The sequence below is a fragment of the Talaromyces proteolyticus genome, assembly GCF_021365285.1.
Source record: "Talaromyces proteolyticus strain PMI_201 chromosome Unknown BGW36scaffold_3, whole genome shotgun sequence".
Lineage (NCBI taxonomy): Eukaryota > Fungi > Ascomycota > Eurotiomycetes > Eurotiales > Trichocomaceae > Talaromyces > Talaromyces proteolyticus.
Genome location: NW_025764279.1, coordinates 1,045,296 through 1,068,803, shown reverse-complemented (window position 1 = coordinate 1,068,803; position 23,508 = coordinate 1,045,296). Strand labels below are relative to the sequence as shown.

Below are 23,508 nucleotides of genomic sequence, written 5' to 3'. Positions count from 1 at the left end.
TTTGTATTTTCTATCCTCACATGGATTTGTATATAAAATGGGTATAAGTTGTAGGCTTTCTAGCATTTGATATCCGAACCTAGCATTGAGAATTAAAAGAAACACCTTGCCGTGCAGTAGTAATATAAAGTACAAAAAATTCCAGTATATCGCCGTAATAGTACAGAACATGTCCAGCTCATAGACATTATTATACGACCACTCATTTCAAACGCAGCACACCACTCAATCGTTTCTGTAATCTCCCTAACCAGCTGCGATTCGGCGCCTCTTCAAACTCTCTTATCAAGACATCGTAATGTTCCGGGTTGCTTGCCGGATAGCGTAGCTTCTGCGGTAGTGGGTATTGTTTGCTGTAGCGGTTGTTGAGGAGCGAGGTGAGTGCGTTAACGGACGATTCGCTGATAGTGGGTGAGCCTCCGTCAGCCTTGGGCAGACGTGTTCGTAGGTAGTGTTGTATGGAGACGGATTCTGGCCGCACATGATCCGAGGGCCATTGCTTTATTAATTGAGTGATGCGCGCGCTGAGGGTTTGCTGCTGAGCTGTTAGAAATAGCGCATGTATAATGGAAGTGAGAGAACTCGTGACAAGGTCATATGAACCAGGCTCGGGGTGAGGCTGGAGGGGGGCTGGAGAGACTTTTGGTGACTGGAAATACTTACAGGCGATTTGGACATGGTGAAGGCAGTTAATGGGTCGGTGGTATGTGTACAGGCTGGCTCATGGGTTACAGAAGTGACCCAATAGTTATCGAACAAATTCTTATCGTATCGGGAGATGTGTCTGCCTGATCTCTCAGGCGCCGACGGCCAGGCTGCCGCGCCACCCGTGACGCCTACTGCCACTGCCGCTGCCTCTTACCTCTGCCAGCGTTAACTCCGGCTCCTCACTCGCCCCTTCGAAGTCCGGATTACTGATTACGATTCGCTTCCATCGATCTCCTTGCTCCCTGCCATCGTTTCTATCTGTTATCCGCCTGTTTCCTTGTCTTGTGAATACTCTCTCTTTCGTTTTTTCGCTCTGATTTTCTTTATGCCATCCTCCTGTCAGATTGCCGCTCTAATTGGCTTATGATGAGTGCCCAGCGCTACCAACGTGTATGACACCTCCCAGGATCTACGCCTGCGACGCTCCCTCGATTTTCTACGATGAGAAATCGTGGCTAATACGATGTTATTCTTTCTAGGTCAACGCTCACGATGAGGAAGAGGATGATGATCGTGTCGAAGCCTTCCCGGCCGTCCCCAATCTAAACGCTCCCATCCCCTCGTCGCCACCACCCTCGTTTCACTCTCGCTCTTCATCCCCTTCATCGCGTCGTCTTCTGCACGAGGACCCTCTGCGTGGCGCTACAAATAATGATCTAGAAGACGCTTTTGACGATGGCAACGGCTCAGATGATGACGATGAGGTTGACGATAGGCAGCGGTTGATGAGGGGCGACCCAGTGGGAGCAGCCGCTGCAGAGACCAGTGTCGAAAGCCCGCAGTCTTCGTCAACACAAAGAAGGGTGACTTTGCTACCCACATTCTCGTCATCCGCAGCGTCTAGGGCCGTGGGCATGGGTTCCTCCAATGACGGCGTTTTCGCTAACCTGAATGCTAAGCCTGAACGAGGCGAGAAGGATGAGGATCTTCCTCCTGTATGTTACTACTATTATCCTGATATGTTTCGCATATCTGACTTTGTCCTAGTCGTATGAACAAGCCGCAGCGGATGCGACCCCTCCCTATTGGGAAACTACTATCATGGCACCTGGCATGTCTTCTGATGAGGTTTATGTCGACGGATTACCTGTTGGCTCAGTCTTCTCGTTTGTATGGAACGGAATGATCTCTATGTCGTTTCAGCTTGTTGGTTTTCTGCTCACGTATCTCCTCCACACAACCCATGCAGCCAAGAACGGCAGCAAAGCCGGTCTTGGCCTCACGTTGGTTCAGTATGGCTTTTATATGAAGGGAAGCGGTGACCCTAGACCTGGGGACAGTGGCGAGGAATACACACCGCCCCCCGACCCGAACAGCCATGATTTTGACCCCAATTCCATCGGAGATAATGCTGCCGCTGGGGTGGGCGCTCAGAATGGCGATTCAAACAGCGCTCTTTCTGCGATTACGACCAACGAATGGATATCTTACATTTTGATGATTGTTGGATGGTTCATACTCATTCGATCCGTGAGCGAGTTCCTTCGCGCTCGCAAGCATGAACAACTTGTCCTGCAAAGTCCAGACAGGGGTCTTAGCGTTCCTGTTATTGCGGAAGGCGAAAGATCCGAGACTGTTGTTTAATGGATTGTATATGATGGCAAGCAGGTTGGAGCTTCGGAGTTGGATTTGCTTTTTCACTATTCTAAGGCCATTGTGCAGCACGTCTGCTTTTCTTTACCGCATCATAGCTATTATTGGAAGATACCACATATATACAGGCACAACGGATCAATGCTCTAATATCAAATAGTTGATGGGCACAACTGTGAAATTGAGTTCCGGCACAGCCACACACGTACGTCTGCAAAATTCGTAGAGCATTGCATACGTATTCCACCGAGCATACCAAAACAGTAGCAGCATTCCCCATGCTATCATGATCAGGAGACTGTCCAGACTATTGGTTACGGCGGCGTTGGGGGTTAGCCAGGTTTGTTTTTGGCTGCCTAATTCCAGACAAGACCTGTGGAGTCATCAGTTTACACCTACTCAGTACAGCTGAACATTGAAATAGATGCGCCACCGCCTCCACGACTTTCCCTTTATTCTTTATTTCAGTCTGCTTTAGAAACTGGCATAACACTCAGTACTACTACTCACTCAGTCGCCGATGGATGAAATGCCGGGCTTTGGTCTTCCCCACCACGAATTATCACATCAACAACCACAAAATCAACTCTAACCTCAACATTGCAGCGTCTACAGTGCACTATAGTGTATCACTGAGCATTAATTAATTAATGGCGGAGGTTGCATCTACTTCATCCCCCATTGAAGCTCGATCTCTGTCCTCTGTCACCTCGATAGCCGCCAATCCCCCCGCATATCCGCGCAATCCGACGCAGACACCACACGATCGCCTTGTGCTGTACATTGTCAAGGTTCCTGGGAGTCAAGGTAAAAACCCTCCATTGATATAAAACTGCACTGCGAAGGAAGTGTTTCTGACAAATGTCCTGGCTGGACTGGATTATCTAGATGTCGTGTTGACTCCATTGAAACCTCCCACTAAATCCAACATCTCGAGCGAAGCGATTAATTCGTCGCTATACTATCTCCACGTCGCGAGCGAATCCGACGAGGATGTTCTACGATCGTTAGAGTCGGAGCACGAACAAACCCAACATGAACCATATGGTGTGTCGCAGCATGATGAACCTACGTCATCGCGTCTATCCTCAGAAACGTTTTCGCGATTGAATGACTTTCACCGAAAACCTGTAGGAGGGGGGAATGGGGACGGGGACCGGGAAGGGATTCCTCCTCCTCCTCCGCCACCACATCGCGAGATTCCTTCAGGTCAGAGTGTTCAGCGAAAGCTGGCGCCGGCGGCAGATGCATATGGGCATGGCGAGGAGGGTAGGAAGGATCAAGGGTCTGGATTTAGCGTGAGGAATGCATCGCCAGGAAGAAAGGATGAGAATCTAAAATTATTCACTATCCCTCGACGCCCGATAACGTCCTCGGACGGTCCTGGTGCTCCCCCATCCACCGCTATGCCCTCGTATGGTATATTGATGGAAAACTACAGGCCGCAAATGAGGCTGGATACGGAAAGGGCCCAAGAACGAGGAGCTGAGAAGGTGTCTTCTTCGCCGGCTACAGGCAGCCCGAAATCGTCGTCTGCATTCCGCATCACCGTGATCCGTCGCGATCCTGCATCTGGTTATCAGTGGAACGTTGGAAGTATATCCAGCTCCAGCACCAACAAAGGCACGATCCGTGTGGAAATAACGAACCCAGGCTATGGCAAATTCCTCAACAATGAGGCTTTTTCCTTGGGTCAGAGTCTTCCGGCTGCAAGTCATGATGGGAATGCTGCTGCTGAAGCTATCAAGGCACTAGCTCTTACTACTCAGCAGAATAATAATCACTCCGACGGGATCTTCCGCAGGGATGTAGTCCCCATCAGACATAATCAGCAACATCACCACCATAACATCTCCAAATCGGAAATATTCCACCGCCGCTCGGGATCGGCGGATTCGAAAATAACGGATATCGTGAACGCCAAAGTCACGCGGGGGTACTACTCCTTCACGTCGCCGTGGAACGGGACATGCTCATTTGTTGCCAGCGTCAATGGCCGCAGTATCAAGTGCAAACATACGATAGCGAACCCATCTAGAGGTGCCGGGGCCGACAGCCACCACAATAATAATGCTGAAGTAACTGTCTCTGAGCTCCGATTCAACATCCCATTCCCGTTTGAACAGACTTTCCGGTCCCCGCTGGCAAGCGTCGTTCTTGGGGAGAAGGGGAGTAAGCGCGGCGCATTGGCGCAGGCGATTACTTCGAATATACAAAAAGCCCAGCAACGCGCTCGTTCTCGCAGTGGAAGCGAGTCGGCGCCAAACTATCGACCTCCCTCAGCGAGTAGTTCTGAGGGTTTGGCTGCTGCTGATGAGGATCGATTGGATTTCTCGCTAGCCAGGGAGCCCGGCGGTGGTGGGATGAGTGGGAAGAGTGCGAAATTGGGGAAACTGGTTATCGAGGACGAGGGTATCAAGATGATTGACCTGGTTGTCGCGACGTCGATGGGTGTTTGGTGGCGGGCATGTAATCGGGTTCCATAGCATAACTATACCAGTTGAGATAGTTGAGACGGGTTTAATGATGTTTACGATGATCTTGTTTGCTACTACAGGATGGGCATCGCGCACGCTAAGGACACGAGTCGGCTTCGCGATGCGAGGCTGCAGGGTCCTTGGCTGCACTAGAACTGTGCGTGCTGTAGTTGTAGTGACATCACAGTACATGCCTATACTCGTACACGCGGCCTTCTGATAAGCGACATTGCAGCCAGCCGACACGGTGGTGCCAGGAAATATGAAGAACACGAGGTTAAAGTAGCACGCCAGCGATATCGGATATCGCACCCGATATCTGAATTGGCTGCGAGCGTAGAGCGATAAATCAATCGCGATATCTCGAATCTTAATATCGAGACGTGAGTTGTCAGTCTGATGTGATGTTGGTCTGGCGGCGTGCAGGACTCGGTGCCAATCACCTGGCCAGAAGCTGCGTGCCCCTCGTTTCCCCCTCTTGTCTCGCATTTGCGGCAACACACACTACACTACACAACACAACCACACGGCGGGCGATGCGACAGTCACGCTCTTTTTCTCCCGTTTCGCTTCAGCCTGATTAGCCCTAATCCTGCCAGCATCGTTAAGATTTTGCACCCGGACTCTGGCCACTGCTCAGCTCCTGCACTGACTGCTACTTCTTATCGCGTCTGTCCCCACCGAAGCTGAATGCGGGGCGTGTCTTGTTGACAGCTGACCTTCATAATCAGCATCAGGATTATTCTTCTCTCACGGTTTCAATCCCCGAACGCGCTCTCGCTCAAGCGCTCGAAGTCCACCGTCGCATATATATAATCGGCTGATTCCTCGCTGTCCCTTTGATTTGTTTCGCTGCATCAGATAACCCTGCGACCTCATCATGTCGGACCTGCAAGGGCGCAAAACCTTCAAGGTCTTCAATCAAGACTTCATTGTTGATGAACGGTACAATGTGACCAAAGAATTGGGCCAAGGTGCCTATGGCATTGTTTGGTATGAACCCGTTGGATCCGCGAAGACAGAGAGAGGGGGTAGCTGACATTAGATGAATATAGCGCCGCCGTCAACACACAGTCGAACGAGGGTGTCGCTATCAAGAAGGTGACAAACGTGTTCAGCAAAAAGATCCTCGCCAAGCGTGCCCTGAGAGAAATCAAATTGTTGCAGCATTTTAGAGGCCATCGTAATGTTTGTTTTCGGCTGAATACCCGCCGTCCTGATGATGGCTGACGGCGCTATAGATTACTTGTCTATATGATATGGATATCCCAAGACCAGACAATTTCAACGAAACTTATCTCTACGAAGGTTCGCTAATGTTCCTGTCTGAACACTATACAGTTGCTGATGTGTGGTAGAGTTGATGGAGTGCGATTTGGCCGCCATCATTCGTTCCGGCCAGCCGTTGACCGACGCCCATTTCCAGTCTTTCATATATCAGATTCTGTGTGGCCTGAAATACATACACTCTGCAAATGTGTTGCACCGAGACCTTAAGCCGGGTAATTTGCTAGTCAATGCCGATTGTGAATTGAAGATTTGCGATTTCGGTCTCGCCAGAGGCTTCTCTATTGACCCCGAGGAGAATGCCGGATATATGACTGAATATGTTGCTACCCGGTGGTATCGTGCTCCTGAGATCATGTTGAGTTTCCAGAGTTACACAAAAGCTAGTATGTATATCCCACTAATTAAGCAAATGCCTACTAAACTTGTATAGTCGACGTCTGGTCCGTCGGCTGTATCCTGGCAGAGCTTCTCGGCGGTCGTCCATTCTTCAAGGGCCGCGACTACGTTGATCAACTCAACCAAATCCTCCACTACCTCGGGACACCCGCCGAGGAGACCCTTTCCCGCATCGGGTCACCGCGTGCTCAGGAATATGTTCGCAACCTGCCCTTCATGCCTAAGATTCCATTTCAGCGTCTCTTCCCTAACGCCAACCCGGATGCCCTCGACCTTCTCGACCTCATGCTTGCCTTCGACCCATCTCGCCGTGTCTCTGTGGAGCAGGCCCTTGAGCACCGCTACCTCCAGATCTGGCATGATCCTTCCGATGAGCCTTCGTGCTCGTCCACCTTTGACTTCCAGTTTGAGGTTGTCGAAGACGTCAATGACATGCGGAAGATGATTCTTGACGAAGTCGTCAACTTCCGTTCTCACGTCCGCCAACAGCAACAGCAAGCTGCCTCTCAAGCCCAGCAGAACCAACAAATCGCGCAAAACGTCCCGATCCCAGAACACAACCAAGGGACATGGAAGCAGGACGAGCCTCGACCGCAGGAAGCCCCGCTTCCAGGTGCACATCAAAACGACCTAGAGGCATCTCTCCAGCGAGGAATTGACTTTATGAATTAAGATATACAATAAAGACTCCAGGCCGTCCCAAACTTGGGCGGAATTTGTTTTTGTTGGTCTTGTGTTTGGTCCCAGGGAGTCTGGAAGAAAGCAAACGAAAGAGGGCTATCAAATCATCACTCATATACATAGCAATGCCTCCCCCTTTGGTCCCTTGGTTTGTCATTTGTGGAGATGTGTTGATATTATTCCCCCTCGATGTTTTTCTTGATTTCATCTGCATGGTCCTGTTTGAAGCGGAACGAACTCGAGAAAGAGAAAGAAGTTGAAGTGAATGTCATGGGCTAAAAGAGAAGGGTTGTCAAGTAAACCTTTTCATTCCAATTGTCCATGTTTTTAAGAATTAATCCAGGGCGGGCCCTCTACGTTTGATATCAAAATTTGATGCTCTGTCTACATTTATACATAGTTCGAATGTTGTAGATTCTAACATTAGAATGGAGAGAATATGAATTGATATTTGTTTGGGATATGATAGAGTGGTTAATGTGATACAACTGCGTGTCTTGAATTTGGCCATGTACTGTAGAAAAAGTGTTTAGACACAAGTTGTCAATTGAATCAATGGTATCCATTGATATGTATGATTCCATGGATGTAGAAGGAATACAGAATGGAACAGCTGTCATTATCAATGATGGAGTTAGTAATGTCCAGGCATCTGCTCGGGAATCCGTGAACACTGGAGCTATTCCACTCTACTACGCCACAGGGTATCGTAAGTCGCAGAATTATACGCCATAGGTTTGTTTTTTTTTTTTTGATTCGCGCAGGATCTGGACTCCTCACTACCTATCAAGTGGGTTCCATCAGAGCTTCAGACCTGACTCCTGTCGCGCCTCTTACCCCGAGCATATCGCTGTCTCACTCGCAGTCGGCGCCCGTCTTCGCGAGATATGGGTTTGCGTATAGGCATAATGTCGTGGATGTTGGAGGCCCTGCAGAGGATGTGGGAATCATGGGCTAGCTCAAAGGAAGTGGTCACAGCCCGCTGACCAGTCTGTTTGGACAAGGCTCAGAAAATGTTCTGCAGGTCACTTTCGTGACACCGACGGAAGTGTTATCACTGCCTACGAATGCTAAAACGCCGACCTGTTCTGGGTCATCAGAGAAGGCGGAAGTAGAGCTTTTGGTTTCTTGACACATGTCACTATGAGAGCCTACCCTTCCCCCAGCGCGGTCGCCCATCGCCTGGACATGGTGGCCAATGATACCGACTACGACGGAGTCGCCTTCTGGAATACCGTCGCCGGGGTCTACAGTCTCCTTTCTGAGCTGAAGAGGCAGGGTTTTGAGGGGAACATTTTCATGGACCGTCCCCCGCTCGTTCATTGACGGACTTTTTCCTGGAATTTCAACCTTCTACGCACCGAATCGGCTAGCAATGACACCGCCACCTACGAGGCGCAGAGGGCACTGGTTTCTCTGCTCTCGTATTTGGATTCTGTTTGCATTCCATCACTTTAATAGGCTTTCACTGCCTTTATAATCACTTTATTTATAGTCTTGCATACGTCTGACTTCATGGGCTTTGCAATTTTGATGGAAATATTGAAATGTTGCCAAATTTGGCATTGGGCTGGGAATTCCACTGGACCGCAAGCCAGGCAGCCTCTAAAGCCCTGCACTGTTAAAGGTCCTTCCCTCTCCCCACGAAGGGCTGCTGAGACAATATCTCTTAATTTAGAAAAAATACGTGGTATTTTTCATTTTAACGCGTGGCTTTGCTCTTTCTCGTTCTTGCTCCTCGGCGCATTCGCTATTATTCCTAGCCTGCTTTCAAAGAGGTCTTTATCGAAGGTACCTGTGTGGGGTGAGCATCTTAGAGTGAAGACGTGCCGAGATGCTTTAATAAAGGGATACAAGCCAGTTTAGATGAAGAGCTACCTAAAGGTAAATAAGCGAAACCTGGTATTTCTTCGTGACGCTTTCTGATATCGACTGCAGAGTGTTTCCCAGGAAAGGGGTGGAAGCTTGAAACCCCGTGACAATCTCCGATGTAGACTGCAGAGCGCTAGTCCAGAGAGAGGTGGTGTTGTTAAGAGCAGTTTCTGGTATAAGGCGTGACGCCATTGCGATAACAGCCATGGCTACAACACCGGGTTCTGAACGGGCACTGTGATTCTAGTACCGGAGCTAGGATGGGTAGAATGGCATTGTCTAGTTCTACGAAACATATGACGCTTGTGTCTTTCTCATCACCGGCTTTGAAGACTTATTCTAGGGGTTAACCTTCGCTCAAAATTCCCACAGCCAATGGAGTATTATCAGATTATTAAGACCAAACCATAATTGGTTACATTACCTAAATAGATAATATTTAACTATGCATAATAATTCATGTATGCCTTTTTGTGGATACGGTGCTGGAGGTCGTGGATCCATTCAACGTTGCATAGATTCATACCTGTGACATTGAAAATTAAATATGTTGGGACTCGTAGCATTATCTCTATAAACAGTGTGTCATTTCGAAAACCACAGCGTTCCAATACCATGAGGTCGATGGTTGAATCTCCTATGATGCATCATACAAAAGTTATATTTTTCCACCCGCCCAAATGCGTTCAAAAACCAAAGAATATAAAGATTGGCTACAAAAAGCCGTTGACGCGAGGGAATATAATTGGGATAAACACGCCTGGTAGGTAATTTGAACCGGCTATACCAGCAGCTTCGTTTAGAGATTCTTGGAACTACGCCTCGGAACAGAAGGAAAGCCTGTCAACTACATGCATAAATAGGCATGATATAAACTAAGATAAACAGTGCAATGATTGGTTGAGCAACTCAGGATATGATTCCATTCTAAATGCAGATTGGCTGGTAGTATTTCGCATATCTAATGTGACTCCTGTGAGTGATCCTGTAATAGATTACCTCTGCTAATTATTTCCTCTTAAGGAAATAATTCGTGCATCGGGCGACCGCGTCAACCCTAAAGCCCCACATGTGGATTCGTCGACATCAGGATACATTAACCCTAACCCTATATACATATATTGACAAGAATACGGGCATAAAGTCTGAATCCTGAGAAAGCATTATCAATATATCGGTGTATCGTATATATACTAAATAATAACATCACTGATATTCGTAAAGTAGCCTTTGATTCGTTAATCCTAATTCAAGCATCAAATAACATGGCTGGAAACTACTTATGGCAGAGTTACCTCTATGATGTAATAACTCTTTATAACCTGTACCGCCAAATCTCTAAGAGACTCAACGGAACATTATGAGGCAAATAATATAGCCAGCGGAACGCCCACCTGCATACTATTGGTGTGTAGTTCTTTCGTTTCGTAGTTGTTGTGGTCTGGGATGTTGGATGGTGGTGCTGCGGTGGGTTGACATACTTGAATACTGGAATGATCGGGCTTGAGCTGCCGGACTTTAGTTAAGCAGGTGCTGCCCGGACTTAACTCAAAACTGGTTATATCCATGTACATCAGGTTGTATTGACCCGCACTTTATACGACAATTTGAGATGGCCAGACCCTGTGTACCAATGGAACACTATCAACACTCGGGCAACAAAAAGCAATCAACCTCCAAGGTCAAGCCATTTTCGTCGCTCCTTTGTAAACCTTTTTTCTTAGATTAGATTTAAGCGATAATAATAGTATATAATAGCATACTATTATACGGCACGTAGCCCTCCCCGCGAAGTGCCTTGGCTGAACGTAGCGACCAAGTGCATGTTGATGACGTAGGGTTGGTAAACCCTAACCCTAACCCTACATACAAAACGCAACCTCCATAGCTAGTTCAACAGAACTTAATTCTTTTTGCACCCGGATAGGGATCTGCCGTTGTTGGTGGTTATTATGATGATGGATCCGCTGAGATCTCCACCAGCTTCATCGATAATTTGGTTTTTCGTCCGAAGAGAGATGCACAAAAGAGTCACCATCTGCCCTACCCCTGTTATAGATAAGTAGTACCCAATTAACTCTGAGGCCCTCCGTGTTGGAAGTTAGATATAACAACAGCGGATGTCGGAGCATAGTAAGCATTAAAGTTGATCTTATTAACCTCGTTAATCTCTAATCTGACCTCCTTAATAGTCAAGTTTAAAATATCCGCTACAAAGAGATTGTCAAATTTGATAGTAAAATAATAAGCAACCTAAGAACACGCTAATGTTCACAAAATTCAATTTAGCATGTCCAACAGCATTCCATCGTGTCCGCAAACACCCTTTAATTTGATCTAACGGTCAGCTCCCGATAATGATCAACGTGACCCTATCACTGGGCTGTGCATCCTTGCTAATCTTGCCATTTGCGGGCATGGACGCGGGCACCAGGACCCCGAGAGAGACATTCCAGGGGGCTGCAATGGAAAATAAAATGACAATGGTCAGACATACCAGTTATTTAATGTTCTAGCTACAGAAGGCTGACATTCCCCGCATCAGCAGTATTTTCTCACATCTATCTGATACCACTGCCTGAGATACACAACAATCATTCTATTTTTTTTTTCAAAGACCATTACGACACTCAGGACGAACTCTACAATTGTAATCGAACATAGTGATAGTGGCTGACGCTATAAACCCCAAAAGTCTTTTTTAGAGTATGATCATGGTACCATACATGGGACGCATAACCCCTGCATGTAGGTAATCACGCTACATAATCTTTTATAGTCCCAACACAGGTAATATTATACTTCAAGGATCTGGGTATAAGAAACTACTGCATATCCTACATTTCGATACCAATATTATTCTGTCCAACCGGTAAACAACCGCATTTGAAAACGAGGTTACATTCCAGACACTGTGCTTTAACGGTTTTGCAGGCCGTAGATCGGCGATTCGCCCAATGTATTAGCTAAAGTCCAGTTCTAGTCAGTTTGACAGAGAGCAAACTTTGATCTTTCCCAGCAGATCTGTATACTATATGGTCGTTGTTGGATAGATATTGATGGGAATAGTAGCATTCTATATGCATTTAATATCCAGAAAAGTCGGTGGCCTATGTCTATTTCTCTTGAGCTTCCTAGACAAATACAATCTCTGCAAACCATTTAATCTGTTTAATCATTGGTTTCGTTCTTTTATTTTTTTGTTGCCACCACTTTCGCATAACACGCAGTCTTCCTGCCAAACAAATATTCGAAGCTCGAGATGACCTAAGGACTCATTTAAGGTGACTACATGTCTCTTTTGAGTTCAGTCCGTGTACATGTAGACACAAGTTTACAATGATGAATGTTATGTATGAATGTATGGATGTAGAAGCTATGGTATCAGAATGAAGAAGGCATGTACAGAATGGGAGCAGCTATATCTGATATGCAACATGAGCCATGACAGAGACGCATCCGATTTTGAAGAATAAGGATTAAAAGAAGGTACGATCCTAGCAAACATCGATCTTGACAAATGAAGAATTCCCGTAACACGCTCAAAGTGAAAATGCAATAACATGAATAATAAATTCGTCACGTATGCGCCAACAAACAGGCGTCATCGTCGTCGTCGTAGAGAAGCCATAAGAAGAGGTCATTGATTGAGGTATAGGGAATGCGGCAGTGGTTGGTAGTTGGATTCGATAGTTTATTGTGTGTTCTCTGCAGCTCGATTAGGTGTGTACGAAATCCATTTGGTCTTCTGAGCCTTTTCTTTTCAGTGGAATAGACGTGGGTGATATGGGGGATGATGCGGAGGGAGGATCCGCTGTGGTGACTACCAGAAATCGCGAGGCAACTGGTCAGCTTGAACGAAGGGTCTGATCGGCAAGACGTGATGATTTTTCTTCTTCTTGGGAATAAATGGAGAAGGGTTCCAAGGAGATGTGGGTAGCGTACCTGCTAGGCCATTCTTGCTCCTAGCCCAAGGATTATTATTTCCGTAAGATGGTGGGTTCACGTCAACATCCATGGGTCCGTCGATACTGTTAGGCTCATCTCCTCCAGTAGGGTTGGCGCTGGGTTCGGGGATGATCTCGCGGCAAACGGGCTCCACGAGTCTGTCTTTCATGCCTGCATTCACGTAGACCAAGAAATATGGGGTTGGGGGATTCACGCGCCCTTGATTGCCGAAAATCTCGCTCGTGTCCCGGACTTCGGTGATTTCGTTGTCATTATATTTCCGCCAAACCTCTTTCTTGAAATCATAAATGTAGATGTAATAATGGCCGAATTCGACGGAACCCTGGTGCATGAAGACTGCATAAAGACAGTACGCTAGACGCTTGTAATCACTGAACTGGCTGGAAATCATCGTCTGCGTGTCCTTTGAAGCTTGCTCGATATCTGTACTACTTATTAATCATATTCGACAAACGGATTGTATTTTCCAGTCCAGAACTTACAAGCTAGCTCTGTTTGTGAGATTTGCGATAATGTCTCCATTTCCAGCGCAAGTTGAACATGGGGACCATCAGAGTTTCCAATGTCAACATCATTCGCGTCATCAAGTGACGAAAGGTCGCCCAAAAGTTCTGACGTGTTTTTGAACAATGCCGGCATATTTTGTCCATCAGGCTCCTGTTCAGCTGTTAACCTAGGCCCAGTTCTTTGAGGTATTGGTTAATACTAACGTTCAAACGTAGCAATTCAGCTTTACGACTATCCAGTTCTTTAAGCTTTTTCTTCCACTCCCAGCATTCTTTGCGACGTCTGATGATTTCCTGTTTTTGTGTATCCATGTATCGATCGAGGTAGATTGTGTCTTTTAATTCTAAATGGTGCGTCGATTTGAAGGACGTCTTTTTGACAGGGTCAAATTGGACCCTCTGCACTTGGATTTGCAATACCGGTGGCAGTTTACTAATCGAACCAAACTGCTCAACAAGAGCACCGTCAACTGAAATTTCTTGGATGTCAAACGCGCCATCTATAGCGGAGTAGATGTCGCGAGGGCCAGAGGCCACATCAACCTTGATATCTGACCAGATTTCTTCCTTAGACCGGATGCCGCTTTTTGCCGTGATATAAGATTTAGTTCTCCCATAGAATAAACTGCAATATCAGAGAGATTAGCGATACATTAAAACCTCTAGAAGAAATCATCTCTTACTCTTTGACTTGGTCCATTTGCTCCCCATCAGGAGCAATGCCTCTTGGTCGGATAGCACACTCGCTCTGGAAAAGCACATTGTTGATAACTTCCGTCACGTCCTGCTGAGCTCCAAGTTCCACTTCTTCAATGATCTGTCTGCTACGTTGTGCTTCTGCAGGACGTGGAGGAACTGGAGGCGGTCTATTCGGCGGCTCTCCTGACTCGGCCTCTGGCTTTGCTTCAGCAGAAGTCTCATTCAGTGATTTATTTTGACCTCCAGACCCTTCCACCGCTTCTTGAACACCCTCTGATTGATTTGATTTGATATTTGGTGGCGCTTGCGGGATAGATTGTGTAGCTTCAGAGACGAGAGTGGTCTCACTGTCAATATCACTGATAGCAGCATCTTTAGATTGGCTTTCGACGGAGATGGTATTTTCGTTGGTAGGGGCATCCTTTCCACTTGATTCTGACGATTGAGGAGGTCCTAGTGGCCCAGCAACAGTCATGCCATTTATTTCACCGAGACCAAATGGTCTCCTTCCTGAAATAGTGGACCTTCGTCGAATCTCGGCTTCGTTTGTAGAGCTGATGAGCGTCAATCTAGCCAATTCTTGCTCTGGTCGAACAAATGGTCGAGGGGTGCGGATCATGTTCTGAAACAGGGTCCGAAGTTCTCGTAAAACTGCAATTCATAAGTTAGTTGAAGAAAGTGCGTGTGAAGAATGAGAATATTAACATTTCTGAGAGCGTTCCACCTCAAATTTGGAGACTTTACGAGATCCAACCTTTTTCGCATGCAGAGAGGCTTCGTCTAGATCCGTCTTATTGTTCTCGAAGTCGAGAACCATTTCACGGTACGGGCGAACTGTAAAATAAAATTGAAGGAGACTGTTGAGGTAGCAGGTATTGCCTATATTCTGAAGACCAACCGGCCACTCGGATAAATCTCGATCTGTTTGCAATGAAGAACCAGTAGCATAGCTGCTTAGCATTGAGCTATTCTTCTCATTTGCAATGATTCGCAAAGCACGTGAATAGACCTCCATTTGGTCCGGTGAGTCACGCGAGTCATCAATGCATATTGTATAGGCGGCAATGATAGAATCGTCACTGGCTGTCCGGTCAGGAATTTGAAGTAATCGATATGCATCGCCCACGTCCATCTCACCAACTCCGCTTTCTCCAGTCCTGAGAAAATGTCGCAGAAATTCTGAATTACGTGCATCCGCAATGAGTGATAGAGCCTTCTGGGCAACGGGCTTGCTACTCGGGCTATCATTAACTTTAGTGGTGTACATGGTTATAATAAAATCGTCGGGCGTATTTTCTTCAACGCCAAGAAACACAAGAGCCTGTTCAGCGGCAGTGATTTTGTCCTCAGCAGCGGATTTGATGTGTTCACTTTTCCTCGCTTCTCCTATTCGCAACAATTGCTGTCGGGTTTCAGCTTCATGCGTTGTTGAACTTAGGTATGCATGGAATCTGCCTATAATGACATCATCTGCCAGAGTCGGGTCATTTGGATTCAGGTCAAAGTATCTGTAAGCGTTCCACACGTCATCTGTTGTGTAGGCACCTTTACTGTATGCAAACATTACAGCCTCGTTAATGGTATCTGCATCGGGCCCTCCTCTCAACTGAGCAATGTGTCTCAAACACTGTAGATAACGAGGACCATGACCCGGATCAACCGCGACCTGACGATGGTATGCCTCGATAATGAGATCCGAAGACATATCTTCTAAAACACCAAGATCCTCGTAACATGGCCATCCAGCCATCTGAAATTCAATCAATCGAGATGCCTTCGAATAATTGGCAGCTTCGAGTGCATTTAAAAGCTCGGCATTGGCCAGTTTAAGTGGATTTAGAGAGTACGGTATTTTTTTCTCGGATGGTGGCCGTTGTTCTATTAGTGCTGAAAGTTCGTGGATAGCATTGTCGAGGAATATACTTAGCTCATCCCGAAAAGGCCGCTCCGTAGATGTATCGGGTCTTGGAGGGTCCCAAAAACCTTCATTAGGTGACGAAAACCCCAGGTATGTTAACAAGTCTTTGCACGGCTGTCCGTCTACTCCAAAACACACCACAAATCTTTTATTGATGGAAGAAATTGGTTTACTGCGCTGTGAGTCGTAAAGAGCGTTATGGATATAAGTGGATAAATTGGTAAGTATTGTTATGGGTTGAGGTCGAGCAATTCCTTCTAAACGGTCAGGGTGGGCTGCGATGGCCTCATCTGCACGCTTATTTACCAGCTCCACATCCGTCAAAAGCTGCACGAATTCCGGGCGAAGCAAAGCAGACAGTATATCCATTGACACAGTAGTGCCGCACGTAGGATATGAGCAAGCATAGTAGTAAGTTTCTATGCGCTGACTCTGTGGTGTCACTGTCCCATTCATCCGACTGGCAGACTGGCAGACAAGATGATGCAAATGATTATCTATGGGAACTGCATTTCCGGTATAGGCAACTCTCATTTGTAGATGACAGCGACATTTTGAACAAAATGCAGAAACTATCGACACTGCACCACGGCCACGTCTCTGTTCCGGTGAAAGGACAGAGGTCTGGTTCGGTTTTAGCTTGTAGGTATGTTGGCAGGCCGAAGGTGACAGCCATTCCGGGGTACCATTATATCCATCGGCGAATACAGGTGGGGTGTCGGCGAGTAAGTTGCGACCTGAGGCAGGAGGATGATCGGGATCGTATCGATCTATGTCGTGTAGAAACCGCGGGGCAGTCTTGCCTGTTTCATTGACCAGGTTAGAGACACTCAGATTAAGGGTAACTGTTGTTTGAACTTACCTGCCCTTTGGTACAGAGACGTCATGTGAAGCAGATGTGAAGTATTCAAACACCGGATGTGATCGTAGGAGACTTTGAGAAGACGACAACTTCAGTCGAATGTAGCTTTGAGGTCTGTGGCGTCATCTACTCGAGATTGGTAATATAATGAGCGCGGAATCGCGGAGAAGAGATGAGGGGTCGTTTAACGAAGGAGATAAATATGACCGTTCGGGCGACAGAAGAATATCAACCGGTCAAATCTGCCAGAGACTGAGCGGTGCCTTCTGAACAAGCGAGATCTCAGCGGTATGTCCTGAGGGGCAAACGGTCAACAGCGCATTTATTGACAAGCCCGAGCTGACTTGTCGCTCACTTTTAACGCAGATATTTTTTTCTCAGGTACACAGTATGTATGAAGGAAGAAAATTCAAAGAGAAATAAACACGTGGTCGGGCCGTTTGATCGCGAGTGACGGTTGCTTGTTTGCTTGCTTGGAGCTTGCTTCTAGTGCCAAGCCTAATATCCGATCATCCAGGTGGTGCGGCTCACGTGAAGCAAAGGAATGACAGGCAGTCAAACAGCTTTTTGTCGATCAAACCATCTTGTAGACAGCGTCTTTGCAAGGATAACAGCTGTTCTGGGCCAGTGACAGGTTGTGACAGGTAGTGACATGAGCTACAATCGCGCTCCAGAGGAAGGTGGTTGATAGCGCTAGGCCCGTTGCGTCAGGCGGTGGCAGAACGGGCCCCGACAAAGTCAACCTCCACCATGTCCGACGACAGCCACGCATAGATTCCTCCAAAGCTGCGCATACCTGGTGTGCTCCAGCCCACAATGGTTTCACCACAGTCGGAAGAGAGGACATACCATCCTCAAGATGCAATTGCCGCTACTATCAAGAGCACTGCTCTAACTGGGGGCGTCGGCCTCTTCGCTTCGGCAGTCCAGAATACCCTCGCGAAACAGAATGTCGGCCCCCTCGGAATCTTCGTGCGCAGCGGTGGCACCATTGCTATTTTCGGTACGTCATTGGCTCTAGCCATTCAAAAGATAAAGGATCGAATGCTCACTATTTCTCGCAGCGGCAATGGGTGGCACATATTCCTTCGCGCGAATTGCTTCTGCAAACCTTCGAGAAAAGGAAGACCCGTGGAACGCAGCTCTAGGTGGTTTCTTCTCTGGCTCTATTCTGGGACTCCGCGGTTAGTTATAAGAATTATATTCTGTTGGAAACGATGTTTGAGACCCAACGTCGCTGATAAACTTGTACAGCCCGAACTTTCCCCGCCGTGTTCGGTTACGGAAGCGCCCTGGCTGTCACGCTGGCCGCGTTCGAATATACGGGAGGTACCTTATGGGGACATGACAAGGACAGGAACGTGGACAAGTATGAGAAGTTAGAAAAGTTGCGCACAACTTACCGACGGCCCGCGGAGGAAACAATTTCAGAAATTGGTGAAGGAAGAGGTATGGATCCATCATGACTGATGCTTCGGTTGACGATAGCATATCTGATTCTTGAACTTTAGGTATCTACGGCCCCGGATACGCGGATCGTCGACGAGAGAGAATCAAGGAAGCATATGGCATTGATGTTCCTGCGACACCACCACCAGCGTCATAAAATCGGTGTCTGTTTTATGTAGAATACTTCCATTTCCATGGGTGACAAGCGGGGTCACTCTGATGCTTTATTCTTTTCATCATTTTTCTTTCCTACGTAAACGTACAATCCATCAGTTTCCTTTCTTGTCGATCTACAGCCATAACTGTGGACTTTCCTGCTTCTCTTTTAAGGACCTCGGGATACATACAACATTACTTGGGTAGTCAATGCAAGACTGCTTCAATACCAGCCTAAGAATAGTACGTGGTATTTATAAATCAATTCAAAATCTATCATTGTGATCAGTCGATGCAACTTGTATGGTGTTAATGACGTCAATGTCTGTACCTGAATCTAAATACATGTCGACCTTCTCCTACACATTGTGATACTTTGACAGTTTCCCTAATTCTTATTATAGAGTTATCTTAACTATCGAGAGTATAGCTTTGTTGATCACGTAGCTCACAGTATTGTAGTCAAACGTTCAATGATTCTTTCTCTTACCAATAACAAGAAGGCCGAGTTTCTAATCATATAATTTCTTAGCTTAAAAAAAGGTATAAACTAAAAATATAAAGGTTATAGATTCCATTGATGCACACGAAATACGCTGAAATAAATGAGCTTTCCACTTGGGGCAATGCTTGCGACACCGATCATCCACACAACAAAGCTCTGGTGTATGCGCTCGACCAGGACATTCCTTGTCATAATTTACTTGATTTTCCCCAGAGATATTGAATCGATACTAAACCGTGGAAATATAGCTCATACAGTCCTCAAACTGCATATCCAAAATCTTACTCTGCACTTAATTCACACTCAAGCGGCTAGATACAGGCCCTCAGAAACCAAGCACAAGCCATGGACTTGCTATCAATTGGCACAAAGTGGCTGGTGGAAAGCTTAGTCTCAATAATGTGCGATGTTTTGGCGCATACTGTGACTGTTTGACCTAAAAGACTGGTATCGAGCCCCGCGCCGATGCGCTCTAGCTTGCTAACTGTTCTCGCTGGATAAAGAACACAATCACTCTTAGCTCTAATCGAATAACAAACTATTTTAGCCCCTCGCTGATGACCAAAAATTCAATACTTGGTGCTTTCTTTCATCGAACGGTGGTTGGCCGTAGTTTAACGAAACATTTCTGGAACTTCGTCACGGGCCAAGCAGAAAAGGCAGCAGGGTTTGGAAAAGATGGCAACAATATCGAGGGATTACAGCCAGACGTATGTGGCGCAAGGTATGGTGTACCCCTGGTCTTTAAAGAAAGCGTGAGGGGTGTGTCTAATAAATTATGGCATAGCTGCTTCTGGTGTGACACTTCCATTGGCCTGATCACTATGAGTGACTTTTTGAGCACACTCAGGAAAGGCAATATTACTATACTGCGTGATAGTGTTGAATATTTGGACGTAGCAGGAGCAACCGTGCGGTCTGGCAAAACAGTCGCTGCCCAGTATATGATATACTGCACCGGATGGGGCGATCACTTCAGCTTCTTCTCACCGAACATTAAAGAGGAGCTCGGAATATCGCCGTATGGGATTACGAACTCGCATGAAAATTCCACTTTATCAGATGATCCAAATAGCTGGTAGACCCGCGACCAATTGGCAGATGCAGTGGTTGCTAGAAAGTTACCACTCTGGGCAGCTGGCACGAAAGATTTCAGGAAGCTAGAGCCTAACCGCGCGTGGACACAACGCCGTTGGCGACTCTACAACAGATGCGTTCCTATTAACTTGACAGAATATCGCTCATTTGTCATACTTGGCCAAATCCATACGGTCCAGTCCAGACTCCGACGACTACAGCGGTCCAATCCCTCTGGGCGATTGGATATCTGCTAGGGGAGATAGATGTCCCAAGCAAAGATGCTATGGCCCAGGAGGTTGCCGAATGGAATACCTGGAACCTTGAGATATATCTAGGCGTCGGTGAGAGGTACCCGTATGCACTTTTGACTGGATTCCTTATATAGATCGTCTTCTTACAGATCTCGGAGTCACGTCTCAGCGCGAGAAGGGCATGTCGTGGATTTCCTAAAGCAGTATGGCACGCATGATTATAGAAGCGTGGCTGAAGAGTATTTAGCGGTGCGTTAGGAGAAACAGGGAAAGATGTCAAAAAGGTCAGTCACTTCCAGCGGTCAGAATCTGGCGTCCGATTGCGATAGTGATGGGATCTAGTAGTGACATTTTCACGTGGATGGCAGGATTACTAGTGCTAGGGCTAGTCTTTTACATCTGAATAGCAGGTACTAAAGACTTCGACCTTTGATTGCTTGGCTGTAACAATTAAAGTGTATTGGAATTTCGTTCCAGGTATACGTGAATTGCTTGTAGCAGTGCGCAAATCCTGACGCTGTCTCCTTCGCGCAATATGATAGAACGATATCCTCACCTTTCAAACGGGCATCAAACCAAAAAGTGATCTGGCCCGCAAAGCGTAACCGTATTGCAAGCAATTTCCAGGTATAGTCATTTGGTGAATTCTTCGGAAAATCCTGGATAGGGTGATTCAAGACTAACCATTCAGCACAACTCACTCTCTTTCCGTCCCTTCCTCCTTCCCGCTCATCTTAATACACGAAACTTGAAACGCTTCTGCTTTTATCTTCAGCTGTGGGTGTAGATATTTGCTCTCTCCCCAGATTGCTGATTAGTGTCATTTGTTAACACTGGAGTGATTCTGCTAACTTGCGGCAGCCAGCAGCCAGCATCAGTTTTTCTTATTTTCCAGCCTAATATTGAGGTAAACCATTTACAATCTCTCACATTGATTGGACGATCGCGAGACTTGCCGCAAACGGATTAGCGCCGACACCGGCCCCGCCGCAAATAGACTCAGCCCTGCAGTTAGTACATACATCCTTTTGATATTATTCTGGAGATTTCAGCTGTGCGGTGTAGAAAGAGGCCAGGATGCCAATAATTCGTTGCTTTTAAGCACAGTACCTGGCAGATAACTGCGACTGAAAAACTGCCTCCAAGTGGTACATCTGATCCTTAGAGTTTATCAATACTTCTGTGGCCCCATAACTTACTCCAAACGGAAAACAGTAACATCTTTGATATTGTCCCTTGGCTGAAGACGTACTAGAGTCTTCTTCAGATCAAAGCCCAGCTGTCTCCATAAATGCTAGGAGCACAGAGGGTGCAAAAGCGCCGGAGTACAGGCTGCGAGGCTTGCCGCAAAAAGAAAGTAAAGGTATGGGAGAAAAGCCCAATATTTACCATCGGTTCACCTTATTTACCCCATTATGACTGAGATCAGCCTATTCTAGAAGGAAATAGTCAAATCAAGCTAGGCTAATTATATTATTCTGTGCCCCAGTGCGGAGAAGAGAGACCCCGGTGCCGGCGATGCACTCGACATCAGACTGGCTGTCGATACCCCGACCCGCTCGACGTAGACTTTCGTAACGAAAATGACAAAGTTGCAGTGAGAGCAGCCAATATGTGGCGTCAAAGGGCCGCGAATGTGGAGACATCAAACGAGAAGTCAGTAGCTAGACCTGAAATCGATACCAAGTGCGTGGCACATGCACATGCTTACGGCGATCTTCATTCCGGTGGACTCCAAGCCACAGCATTAGCTAAATTCTATCAGGACTTTGGCTGCATCGCTCACAAATCTAAACCGTGGATGGGATTTTTCCAGATGTTACCTGATCTATATACAAATGCCTCCGACGCTACTTCGTTCTCGCATGCGATCCTAGCTGTTTCATTGGCCAACCTTGCCCGGAAACAGGGTGTCCCAGAGGCCACGATACTTGCTCGGACAGAGTATTGCAAGGCTATTAAACTGGTCGATCAGGAACTGCGCCAGCTGGATGGGAAACCAAGCACTAATGTTCTAGTGTCCATAATATTAATGAGTCTTTTCGAGACTCTGATATCAGGCTCAATGGATGACAATAACACGAGTCGAATGACGCATATACATGGGGCCATTGCTATGCTCCAGCAAGTAAAACCGGGGTTATCAGAACCAGTCATTGACGGCCGACTACTGAATATAATCTATTTCCATATGGTGATCCATTGTCTCAGAAAGAGACTACAGCCGCCGCTACCATTGCAAATGTGGACTAGCCAGCTCGATCCATCCTTGCCTGGCCCTCGACTGTTTGGCTTGATGTACCGCTTGGGGAAAGCTCAAGCCGACATTGACTTGGTTATGGCACAGTCGTCTTCCGGCGATAATGAAGCACGAGAAAGAATCAATCTTTTGATTGGGGCCATGCAGATGATGGGCCAGGAATTAAAGGAATGGGAAGCCTCATTGCCACCAAATTTTATTTTCTCTATCAGGGATATTACCCCCGAAGATCATGCCATGCTACATTGGGCTGGGGCACCACGGACTATTTATAGCTACGAGTCCTTTTGGGTCTCTATACCGCGGACACTATGCTTTGCGTTGCAAACGATGCTGAATTGGAACTTGCTGGAATATAGTAAAGCGATATCCAAATGGGAGCCGGGACCTGGATCATGGCCCGTCCACTGCGCCACGACAAGGAATAAGATTGTCGAAATGATCCATCATATCTGTCAAAGTGTCGCTTTGATGCTCAATATCCCGACGAACTCCAATGAAGAATATGAGATGCAGCAGGCTGAAAGTATACGAGGGCTTATTATGATGTGGCCATTGTCTGTAGCATCGACCGCCCTGAATGATTCAGAGGTGCTTGAGCAGGTTGGGCGCGAAACGGCGACTTGGTTGACCAACGTCCTGCAGCACGCCCGTGACTTGATAGGTGTCGCATAATAATATGTTTAGTTACCTAATAAATATAGTGGCTTAGAACATTAAAGTTGGGATAGTATATTTCAGTTTTAGAATTGAGAGGTGAGTTTAAATTTAAGCGTTCGATGTTCAGGTATACATGCACAAGACAAGATTAAGGTTGTTTGTACCCCCCCCTACAT

At 46.8% G+C, this 23,508-nt stretch overlaps 8 protein-coding genes across 8 annotated transcripts; 6 read left to right on the top strand and 2 right to left on the bottom strand.

The window, feature by feature from the left end:
* Positions 1 to 54: 54 nt before the first annotated feature.
* Positions 55 to 884, bottom strand: BGW36DRAFT_371755 (uncharacterized protein). The gene is made up of 2 exons (XM_046215405.1): positions 664 to 884; positions 55 to 535 (listed from the first exon to the last, which is right to left on the bottom strand). Exons 1-2 carry the CDS (start codon positions 676 to 678, stop codon positions 203 to 205), a joined length of 348 nt encoding a protein of 115 aa, XP_046075254.1. The 5' UTR covers positions 679 to 884; the 3' UTR covers positions 55 to 202.
* Position 885: 1 nt separating this feature from the next.
* Positions 886 to 2,486, top strand: BGW36DRAFT_371754 (putative heavy metal ion homeostasis protein). The gene is made up of 3 exons (XM_046215404.1): positions 886 to 1,098; positions 1,188 to 1,643; positions 1,696 to 2,486. Exons 1-3 carry the CDS (start codon positions 1,072 to 1,074, stop codon positions 2,290 to 2,292), a joined length of 1,080 nt encoding a protein of 359 aa, XP_046075253.1. The 5' UTR covers positions 886 to 1,071; the 3' UTR covers positions 2,293 to 2,486.
* A 465-nt stretch (positions 2,487 to 2,951) lies between these two features.
* BGW36DRAFT_394665 (uncharacterized protein) lies at positions 2,952 to 4,787 on the top strand (the record flags this gene model as incomplete). The annotated part of the gene is made up of 4 exons (XM_046217942.1): positions 2,952 to 3,108; positions 3,190 to 3,570; positions 3,619 to 3,715; positions 3,743 to 4,787. The coding sequence occupies 4 exons, from the start codon at positions 2,952 to 2,954 to the stop codon at positions 4,785 to 4,787; spliced, it is 1,680 nt and encodes a 559-aa protein (XP_046075252.1).
* Positions 4,788 to 5,658: 871 nt separating this feature from the next.
* Positions 5,659 to 7,136, top strand: BGW36DRAFT_289334 (mitogen-activated protein kinase spm1; the record flags this gene model as incomplete). The annotated part of the gene is made up of 5 exons (XM_046210654.1): positions 5,659 to 5,771; positions 5,834 to 5,966; positions 6,020 to 6,086; positions 6,137 to 6,451; positions 6,499 to 7,136. The coding sequence occupies 5 exons, from the start codon at positions 5,659 to 5,661 to the stop codon at positions 7,134 to 7,136; spliced, it is 1,266 nt and encodes a 421-aa protein (XP_046075251.1).
* Positions 7,137 to 12,840: 5,704 nt separating this feature from the next.
* On the bottom strand, positions 12,841 to 16,996 carry BGW36DRAFT_424172 (putative ubiquitin hydrolase; the record flags this gene model as incomplete). Its single annotated transcript, XM_046219926.1, has 6 exons — positions 12,841 to 13,409; positions 13,469 to 13,643; positions 13,697 to 14,117; positions 14,176 to 14,842; positions 14,897 to 16,912; positions 16,972 to 16,996. 6 exons carry the CDS (start codon positions 16,994 to 16,996, stop codon positions 12,841 to 12,843), a joined length of 3,873 nt encoding a protein of 1,290 aa, XP_046075250.1.
* Positions 16,997 to 17,733: 737 nt separating this feature from the next.
* Positions 17,734 to 18,966, top strand: BGW36DRAFT_371743 (NADH-ubiquinone oxidoreductase 213 kDa subunit). The gene is made up of 4 exons (XM_046215403.1): positions 17,734 to 17,974; positions 18,036 to 18,155; positions 18,226 to 18,420; positions 18,483 to 18,966. Exons 1-4 carry the CDS (start codon positions 17,788 to 17,790, stop codon positions 18,575 to 18,577), a joined length of 597 nt encoding a protein of 198 aa, XP_046075249.1. The 5' UTR covers positions 17,734 to 17,787; the 3' UTR covers positions 18,578 to 18,966.
* Positions 18,967 to 19,578: 612 nt separating this feature from the next.
* On the top strand, positions 19,579 to 20,609 carry BGW36DRAFT_445486 (uncharacterized protein). The gene is made up of 3 exons (XM_046221675.1): positions 19,579 to 19,805; positions 19,869 to 20,159; positions 20,238 to 20,609. Exons 1-3 carry the CDS (start codon positions 19,639 to 19,641, stop codon positions 20,413 to 20,415), a joined length of 636 nt encoding a protein of 211 aa, XP_046075248.1. The 5' UTR covers positions 19,579 to 19,638; the 3' UTR covers positions 20,416 to 20,609.
* An 844-nt stretch (positions 20,610 to 21,453) lies between these two features.
* Positions 21,454 to 23,411, top strand: BGW36DRAFT_371740 (uncharacterized protein). The gene is made up of 3 exons (XM_046215402.1): positions 21,454 to 21,560; positions 21,628 to 21,775; positions 21,902 to 23,411. The coding sequence occupies exons 2-3, from the start codon at positions 21,704 to 21,706 to the stop codon at positions 23,345 to 23,347; spliced, it is 1,518 nt and encodes a 505-aa protein (XP_046075247.1). The 5' UTR covers positions 21,454 to 21,560; positions 21,628 to 21,703; the 3' UTR covers positions 23,348 to 23,411.
* Positions 23,412 to 23,508: the final 97 nt, after the last annotated feature.